The sequence below is a fragment of the Conger conger genome, chromosome 11, assembly GCF_963514075.1.
Source record: "Conger conger chromosome 11, fConCon1.1, whole genome shotgun sequence".
Taxonomy (NCBI): Eukaryota; Metazoa; Chordata; class Actinopteri; order Anguilliformes; family Congridae; genus Conger; species Conger conger.
The window spans coordinates 47,080,680-47,090,679 of NC_083770.1; the positions used below are offsets into that span (position 1 = coordinate 47,080,680).

Consider the following 10,000-nt stretch of genomic DNA (forward strand, 5'->3'; position numbering starts at 1 on the left):
TCCACACCCCCACCTCCCAACTACCACCTCCCACCCCCACCTCCCCACACCACTCTTATAACGGCACTTCATGCTGTTGCGCAATGACACTGTCAATCACGTCGCTACAGACCAGACACTGCCAGACAGCCTCACCTGTGTGTCTGCGCTCTGTAAGAGGCTGGGTAAGGGCGAGACTGAATGACTCACTGTAAGGTACACCTGAGTTTCCGCAAGATTGACGGGCCGTTGACAGGGTGCAGTTGAGACGGGCCCGTTGTGTAATAGGACTGATAAAGTTTCCCCTCTCGAAAAGTCTCAGACTTTGCTGAAACGCAGCCATTGTTCGCATTGCCGGCATTTGAACGGGCCATTTTGTCTTTCTGTTAATGGACACAGCGACCCTACACCCAAAACGAAGAGAGAGGCGCGTAAATAAATAAATAATTTTTCAGGCCATCGTGAACAAAGCCATCTTCAGACTCTCACACTCATTTTATGGTTGTCAATTGCCTCCAGAGCACATCTCCAATTTCAATCTGTGATTTTTTTACAGAAAGAAAAGGTGTAACAGCGAGAGAGATTCGCAGTGTGAATGGAGATGGAGCGCTGGGGCTTGATGTGCGGAGAGGTGAAATAAGGCCGACACTTCAGCTGGTTTGCCTCTCCGTTTTGCAAATCTGTTTGTGTATAGATGTTTCTGAGGTCTATTTGGTTATATTGTAAATAATGTTGCACTCTCTCTGTCCGTGTCTATCTATAATGTTTCTCTGACTGTCTGTCTGTCTGTCTGTCTGTCGCTCTCTCCCACTCCCCCCTCACCCCCCCGCCTCCCTTCCTCCATAACCAGAGAACCAGAGTAACCCAGACATGACAACTGCAACCTCTGGACTTCCCATCTGGGAAACCTCTTCAAGCTGAAAGCAGCTCCACACTTACAGGGACATCTGCACACTTACAGGGACAAATAATCTCTCATTATAACGCCTGATTCTCACAGCCATCTACAAACACTCTTCTTCAAGGCACCAATAACCTCAATTAACTGTGTTATATTACTCTCATAAAGAGCGACAGCAAGCCACTGCAACTCAATCCGCACTTCAAACCGTCTTTTATTCGCAAATATCTTTATATCTATATATAAGCTTCACTTGACACTCTAAACGTCTCCTCTGTTGCGATAGGCTCCCGGACTTTCCCTAATCAGAATGATGGGCGTTAACCTCGAATTTAATTGGTCAGCTGAGAGCCTCCTGTCTAAACGTCTGCACTCTCTATAACACACGGCTACACGGGGGCGAAGCGTCTGAGTGACCGTCCGAACGACAGGGTTCCGCAGAGACAGCTTGTTAACGTTGGCCTGCGCTGTCGGGGAGTTTGACAGCCAATCACGTGCTGTGACACCGCGTGCAATCGATTCAGCCGCCCGTCATTAAGCTCCGCAGGAGGGTAGCCAATCAGTGTCAGCCGAACTGAAGCAATGGTGCTAAATATGCACGCGTTAGCCGATCGATGATGACAAATCGCCCGCCGCAGAGACCCGTTTCTGATGAGATCTAAGGAGGCGCCGGCCCCGCCCACAGAGTTAGCGCACACAGCAAAAGCCTTTCACGCGTCGAGTCTTATTTTCAGATCAGACGTATCCACACTAAACGCCAGCAAAACTTCTGAATGTAGAACCATGAGCACCACCTCCCCCCCTCCCCCCGCCCCTCCACCCTCCACCCTCCACCCTCCTCTCACCAAATTAAAAAAAACAAAACAATCAAACCTTACTTGGTTGGGTGTGACAGCGTCTGGGCAGTGCCGGACTGCGTTTCTCCTACGCTGGGATAGGGACTGGCATTTTGGTCAGGTCGCGGCGCTGGGGAAGGGGTACATTTGGGGGTCTGTGCTATTCCTGTCCTCCCCCAGGCCCGGATCCGGTAACAACCCCTCCCTCCCTCTCATCCCTACGCCCCCAACCCGACCCCCGTGGCACTTCACTTCCTGTTGAAGCCCCCCTCCCATACGTAGGCAGTTTTAACACCGCCTTCCCACATTGTTGCTCTGACACTGCGGAAACCTGTACTGCATGTACACACATCGCTCAGAGAATGTTCCAGTCCGGTGTGCCTTCAGTGTACTGCACAATGACCGCACGACCGCACGTCCGCACGACCGCACAATGACCGCACGGCTGCCGCAGCCCGTTAGAGGAGATTTACTATATATAAACACAGAGTGCATGCTAATGTGTCCCAAACGTGGATCAGTAAACACACAGCACTGCTTTCAGTCTTATGGGGAACGTTTATCATAGCATTAGCAGTGATAGCATACTCGTGTTAATGGTGACAGCGTACTCGCATTGATCATTGCATTAGCGGTGCTAGCATACTCACGTTGACCCTAGCATTAGCACTAGCGGCGCTAGCGTACCCACATTGACAATAGCATTAGCACTAGCGGCGCTAGCGTACCCACATTGATCATAGCATTAGCTGTGCTAGCATACTCACATTGACCATAGCATTAGCGGCGCTAGCGTACTCACATTGATCATAGCATTAGCACTAGCGGCGCTAGCGTACCCACATTGATCATAGCATTAGCTGTGCTAGCATACTCACATTGACCATAGCATTAGCGGTGCTAGCGTACTCACATTGATCATAGCATTAGCGGCGCTAGCATACTCACATTGATCATAGCGTTAGCACTAGCTGTGCTAGCGTACTCACATTGATCATAGCACTAGCTGTGCTAGCGTACTCACATTGATCATAGCACTAGCTGTGCTAGCGTACTCACATTGATCATAGCGTTAGCACTAGCGTACTCACATTGATCATAGCATTAGCACTAGCGGCGCTAGAGTACTCACATTGAGCATAGCGTTAGCACTAGAGTACTCACATTGAGCATAGCGTTAGCACTAGTGTACTCACATTGATCATAGCATTAGCGCTAGCGTACTCACATTGATCATAGTGTTAGCGCTAGCGTACTGACATTGATCACAGCGTTAGCACTAGCGTACTCACATTGATCACAGCGTTAGCGCTAGCGTACTCACATTGATCACAGCGTTAGCGCTGGCGTACTCACATTGATCATAGCATTGGAGGTGATGCGGAAGAGGGTGGCGCGCTCGTTGACGGCCTTGATCTTCTCGCCGCCCTCCAGGGGCAGGCGCAGCGCCTCGAGCTCGCTCAGGCTGCGCTGCAGGGCCGCGCCGTGCTTGGCGATCAGGTCGTTGCAGGTGCTCAGGTCGTCGAGCTTGCTGGCCAGCGTCTTCAGCGTGCCCTGGATCTCGCTGCGGTCCGACTGGGAGGTGGGCTCCTCGTCCCCCGAGTCGTCTGCGGGGGGCGGAGGGGAAAGGGGGTCAGGGGTCAGGGGGTCAAGGGGTCAACGGGAGGAGGAGTGAGGAGTCATGGGAACAGAGAAAGGTCCCGGGACGGCGGGGGGGGGGAGGGCAGATTTGTGGCGGCTTGGAATGTTACCCATTCCAGAGGCATTCCGGCCGGCCCACGCCCCCCCCAAACTGCCTTCCTGACATTTACAGGCGAATTGGATCAAGAGGCGGGGGGGGGGGGGGATCTCACAGATCAACTTGGGCTATGCCACATAAGCCCCCCCCCCCCCCCTTCCCTCCTGTAATGACCACCGTATCGCTGCCAAGTTCAGCGACAGCCTTCAAGCCCTGCAAGATGAGAGGGTCACCCCAACACTGAGCCTGAACTCAGACCCACTGACACACACAGCACTGACATTTCACCGTTCGCGGATGAACGAGCGGCAAGTCTGCCTTTTAAAAGGTTAAACGGCAAATAAAACAAATTAAACGATAATCAAAGCAACGACGGAACCTATACGTCTTGTTTTACCGAATTGACGGGAAATCCGGATGAGTTACGATACGAATCACACAGTCCGCTTGACCCCAACAGGAGTTATTTTCTCTCTAGTGCATTCGATAACTCTGCTCCATTTTGGAGTCTCATCAGGGCTAATCCACCCCAGGCACCAGGAGGCAGTTATCGCCCCTGCAGAGGTTATTCGGGGCTGTGGTCCCCTCTGCGAGGATAGGCCACTCACTCACTCCGCGTCGAGTCCTTCAGCTTCTCCATTGCGAGATCACAAACGTGTGATTAGAATGTCCTTAACTGGTGCTGATGTAATAATCACAACTGGCACTGAAAGCAACGGACTTCTCGAACACCGACTTCATAAAACACTGAGAAAATAAAAAACCAACTCTTCAAAAGGGCTAAGGTGCGGTTACGTCATCCTGCGATTAGAATGTTCTTAACCCAATATTCTGACCCTGATGTAACAATCAACGAATGGAAAGCAACAGAGTTCTACAACACCAACAACAAACAAACAAAATACCTTCCAAAAAAAGCCCCCTGCTCTTCAGAGGGTTCAGAGCCTGGACGAGCTGCAGGCCATGCAACTCAATGAGGAAGCGACGACCGCAGGGTTGCCTCACACACGCAGCCAGAGAGCGCGGGTCCTCACATGAACCCGTGAACCTCCAAAAACCCAAAACCCAAAGCCCACCGACACAAGGCTGAGGGGAACACGAGCAGCGGCCTCTGGCTGAACCACCGAACCCGTTGTCCGGGCGACGGGACAACGGTCTCTAACGGGCAAATCCAAATGCATGCATAATTATTCGAAGTATATAATCACCAGCAATTTGTGCACCCAGAAACTGGTGTAGCTCTAGATGAGGAACAGAATACTGGCCCCATATCAGTTTCTGATAACCGGCTATCCTTAGTGTGACACCTCCACTCTGATTGGGTCAAATCGAATTAAATGAGACTTATCTGACACCAGCGCTTTTCCATTCATGCTCCCTCCTGCTGTCTTTGCGTCTTACACATCCTCTCCAGCCCTGGGTTTGAATACCATTTGTTTCCAATTCAAATACGTTTCTGCATTCGTCTAATCTTGCCTGGCGTATTGGAAAGAATAAAATTAATCCCTGAAGTGTAAACTCCACCCCATCTCCCCACCCAGGCTCAAATGCGCCAGGCAAGATCAATGGAACACAGAAACAGAAGAAAGAAAAAAAAAAAGTGTTTGAATCCAGTACAAATACTATCTGAAAGCAGGTCTGGCTGTTGCACTGAGAATCACCGAAAATCAGGAGACAGAGGATGCCCAAGAGACAGAATGGAGCTGGAGAAACAGTCCAGCAGTCGACACCAGTCACTGACACAGAATATGTTACACTGAGCTTCATTATAAAAACAACACAATGTGACAGGACTGTGGCTTATGAAGCTTATGAGGGCCACAGGAGCAGCAAACACATCCTCATTACAGTACCTGTGTGCCTCTGGAGCACTCTGCCCCCACCTGCCCCCACCCCCCTCACCCCCCTCAACACCTCCAGCTGCTGCAGGGACAGGATGAGTCACTGCTGGATCAGAGGTACAAGACGTCTTACACACACTGTACACTCATGCTCACACACACACACTTAACGGACATACACACATTCAGGCTCACACTCTCACACAAACTCACACATATAGGCATAATGCACACAAACACACACACACACACACACACACACGAACTCACACATATACACATAACGCACACACTCTCCAACACACATGCACACACACACAAACATACACTCTCACACACACACACACACACACACACACACACACACACACACACACACAGACTTGCAGAGGGCATGGCTACACAGCAGGACCAGCACACATTAAAAGGTCATTACTGCCACAGATAAAACGTGTGTTAATCTCAGTCACTATCCGCCTCACCTCAGACTCAATTTTACAGCTGCTTTCACCTTCCACTGCTGATGCACTCACTTAACCTACACTCACACTCTCACACACACACTCTCACACACACACACACACACTCACACTCACACACACTCACACACTCACACACATACACTCATACTCTAACACACACACTCACTCACACACTCACTCACACTCACACTCACACTCACACTCACTCACACTCACTCACACTCACTCACACTCACACTCACACTCACTCACACTCACACTCACACTCACACTCACACTCACTCACACTCACACTCACACTCACTCACACTCACACTCACACTCACACTCACTCACACTCTCTCACACTCTCTCTCACTCTCTCTCACTCACACTCTCTCACACTCACACTCACTCTCACTCTCACTCTCACTCAAACACAGATACTCACACACTCACACACACACACACACACACAGATATACTTCAGGACAATAGCCCGTGTCTGACCGTGCTGAGTAAACATTCTCAGTCCCATCAGTAACAGCCTTGTGTGTCTGCAGTCAGGGGTTACTCCAGGTCAGACGCCGGAGAAGGCAGGCGCACATTCCAGTCCACTAGCATGCAGCTCCACTCCAGGGAAATAACAACAAGTGGATCAAACACCAGCCAATCGAACCCGCTACACGCCTGTGAGCGCTGTCCGTTACACACCTGTGAGCGCTGTCCGTTACACACCTGTGAGCGCTGTCCGTTACACACCTGTGAGCGCTGTCCGTCACACACCTGTGAGCGCTGTCCGCTACACGCCTGTGAGCGCTGTCCGTTACACGCCTGTGAGCCCTGTCCGTTACACGCCTGTGAGCCCTGTCCGTTACACACCTGTGAGCGCTGTCCGTTACACACCTGTGAGCGCTGTCCGTTACACACCTGTGAGCCCTGTCCGTTACACACCTGTGAGCCCTGTCCGTTACACACCTGTGAGCGCTGTCCGTTACACGCCTGTGAGCGCTGTCCGTTACACACCTGTGAGCGCTGTCCGTTACACACCTGTGAGCGCTGTCTGTTACACACCTGTGAGCCCTGTCCTTTACACACCTGTGAGCGCTGTCCTTTACACACCTGTGAGCGCTGTCCGTTACACACCTGCCGTTACACACCTGTGAGCGCTGTCCGTTACACACCTGTGAGCGCTGTCCGTTACACACCTGTGAGCGCTGTCCGTTACACGCCTGTGAGCCCTGTCCGTTACACACCTGTGAGCCCTGTCCGTTACACACCTGTGAGCGCTGTCCGTTACACACCTGTGAGCGCTGTCCGTTACACGCCTGTGAGCGCTGTCCGTTACACACCTGTGAGCGCTGTCCGTTACACACCTGTGAGCGCTGTCCTTTACACACCTGTGAGTGCTGTCCGTTACACCTGTGAGCGCTGTCCGTTACACACCTGTGAGTGCTGTCCTTTACACACCTGTGAGCCCTGTCCGTTACACACCTGTGAGCGCTGTCCGTTACACACCTGTGAGCGCTGTCCGTTACACACCTGTGAACGCTGTCCGTTACACACCTGTGAGCGCTGTCCTTTACACACCTGTGAGTGCTGTCTGAATGAGCGCTCGTCAGGACCTGGGGCTCAGTGGGAGAGTCACACCTTCATGAGGCCAGAGGCCTCGCTCGTGGCCTTGCTAGATTTAAATCTCCACAGTCCCCAGAACTGACACTCGGGAAAGCTGCTGCAATAAAAGCGCCTTACGGTTGCGAGCAGCCTCGTACTGGCAGGCAACCTGTGGTCGACAGCTGACCGCTGTTGGCAGTAATAGTGGTAATAGTGGTCACTACTTTTCATGATAATTTCACTGGGGCACAGAGAGATGTTACTGCTCCACGTGCTCTAGCGAGGTCCTTGGTTACGACAGGTCAAAGACCCGGAGGAGAGAACACACGTCAACTCTGCGGCGGGGGGGGGGGGGGGGGGGGGGATCACCGCGTCAGTTCTGGAGAAAGCAGGACGTGACTCACAGTCAGTCAGAGAGCAGGGGGGGGGGGAAGGGGGGGGAAGTGAGATGTGGGGAAGTGTGCGCAACTAGAGCAGACAAATTAGAGGCACCAGGCAGACTAACCAGGCTCACGGTTATTTCCCAGGTCTACAGACGGGGGGGGAGGCTGGTGATAAGCGACACGGGCGTTTGAGACGTGCAGGTACATGGGGTGAAAGGTGTAAACAAAGACTCTCCCACGTGTGGGACAGAAGGTCAAAGGTCGGGGATTGGCTTCTCCTCATGTTGAAACGGCCCCGGTCCCCACCGCGTGTCCGTCCCGTGGACTTGCGCTTCAGAGGAAAACCGCCATGTGCTCGCGACGGAGTCACGAGGAGCAGCGCATGGTGCCGAGCTGGGAGAGCCAGTCACGACCTCCGCCAGGTGGGGGATCGGGAGTCACGAATCAGGAGCTACGCAGGTCCCGCGGTCCCTACGTCTCTCCCTCTGTTCCCTGGGAAATACGGTGTGACCGTCGATCCGTCCCACGCAAACCCATACCACTGGTGTCTGCGTCAGAACCAAACTGCATCTGTCCCACACAAACCCATACCACCGGTGTCTGCGTCAGAACCAAACTGCAGCCGTCCCACACAAACCCATACCACTGGTATTTGCGTCGGAACCAAACTGCATCCGTCCCACGCAAACCCATACCACTGGTGTCTGCGTCGGAACCAAACTGCATCCGTCCCACACAAACCCATACCACTGGTGTCTGCGGCGGAACCAAACTGCAGCCGTCCCACGCAAACCCATACCACTGGTGTCTGCGTCAGAACCAAACTGCATCCGTCCCACACAAACCCATACCACTGGTGTCTGCATCAGAACCAAACTACATCCGTCCCACACAAACCCATACCACTGGTGTCTGCGTCTGAACCAAACTGCATCCGTCCCACACAAACCCATACCACTGGTGTCTGCGTCAGAACAAAACTGCATCCGTCCCACACAAACCCATACCACTGGTGTCTGCGTCTGAACCAAACTGCATCCGTCCCACACAAACCCATACCACTGGTGTCTGCGTCTGAACCAAACTGCATCCGTCCCACACAAACCCATACCACTGGTGTCTGCGTCAGAACCAAACCAACAGCAAAACCAACAGCAAAGCAAATCTGTCCTACCTCACCCCATAGCACTCTCTCCCCATTCTACCCATTTAGATTGTGCTGTTTCTTTATGATTTTAAGTTACATGGTTTTATGTTTATGCTTTTAATTGGGAGCGGCAAGGCAGTGGATAGCACTGTCAACGCACAGCAGGAAGGTCCTGGGTTCTAATCCTTTCTGCGTGGAGTTTGCATGTTCTCCGTGTGTCTGCCTGGATTTCCTCCACGTACTCTGGTCTTCTCCCACCATACAAAGACATGCAGGTTAGGCTACTTGGGGGGGCATTAACAGGGTGTTGCTGCAAAAGAACCTGCATGCTCAGTCAACTTACCCTGTATACATAAGTTAATAAATTGATAAAACACTTTCTTAGGGCTTGTTATGGTTGTAATGTGTATGTATGCAGACTCTGTACTTTGGTTTTCGGTTAGCAAAGTTAACTTGCACTAAGGCTTCAGTGATGCTGTATCTTTTCCCCCTGGTCTGGGAATACTGTTCCCCAGGTCTGGCACGACTGCACATGTGAATCAGGAAGAAAGAACGTCTGTTTATACTGTATATACTGTGTAATGTAAAGGCCCATCCACCCCAGGAACCAGAACTTTAAGACTATTCCTAGAGGAGTCCTACTGTTAGCTGTTTACCACTGGGCATAAGTCTCAACACAGGCACTTTCCATTTTTTAATTTGAACGACTGGAGGCTGGTAAGTAATTACAGTATGATAATAATCCTCCCTACGGTAAGCCCAAACATTTTAAGGATGTGTTCTTGACCCCCGCTTGCTCCGGAGTGAGTTTCCTCCAGGGTCATTATTTAAAATACAGCACAGTCTACCCAGAGGAGTACGGGCCAGTTAGTCAGTGAAACTGTCCGTCGGTTGATATCTAAAGATCGGGTAAGTCACCAGGGTGACAGCCCCAGGGTAGGTGGTGAATGGTCTGCTCACTCTATGCAGAAGGGAGGGAAAAGAACTACACTTATCAACTCTGTGAGGGCTCGTGTAGTGGAACAGAGAACTACAATACCCAGCATGCCTCACACAGGAAACCAATTTCCTGGTTTGAAGGCAGATGAAAGATACTCCAG

General features: G+C 51.7%; 1 protein-coding gene across 6 annotated transcripts in view; it reads right to left on the reverse strand.

The window, feature by feature from the left end:
- Positions 1 to 10,000, reverse strand: part of osbp2b (oxysterol binding protein 2b) — an 89,771-nt gene that overhangs the window by 29,512 nt on the left and 50,259 nt on the right. For 5 of the 6 annotated variants that reach the window (XM_061260005.1, XM_061260006.1, XM_061260007.1 and 2 more), the window contains one exon: positions 3,073 to 3,323. In XM_061260005.1, the coding sequence (XP_061115989.1) occupies positions 3,073 to 3,323 (251 nt within the window). Of the gene's footprint in view, positions 1 to 2,448; positions 2,458 to 3,072; positions 3,324 to 10,000 lie in introns of those variants that run through there. The other variant, XM_061260011.1, reaches the window with a different exon arrangement.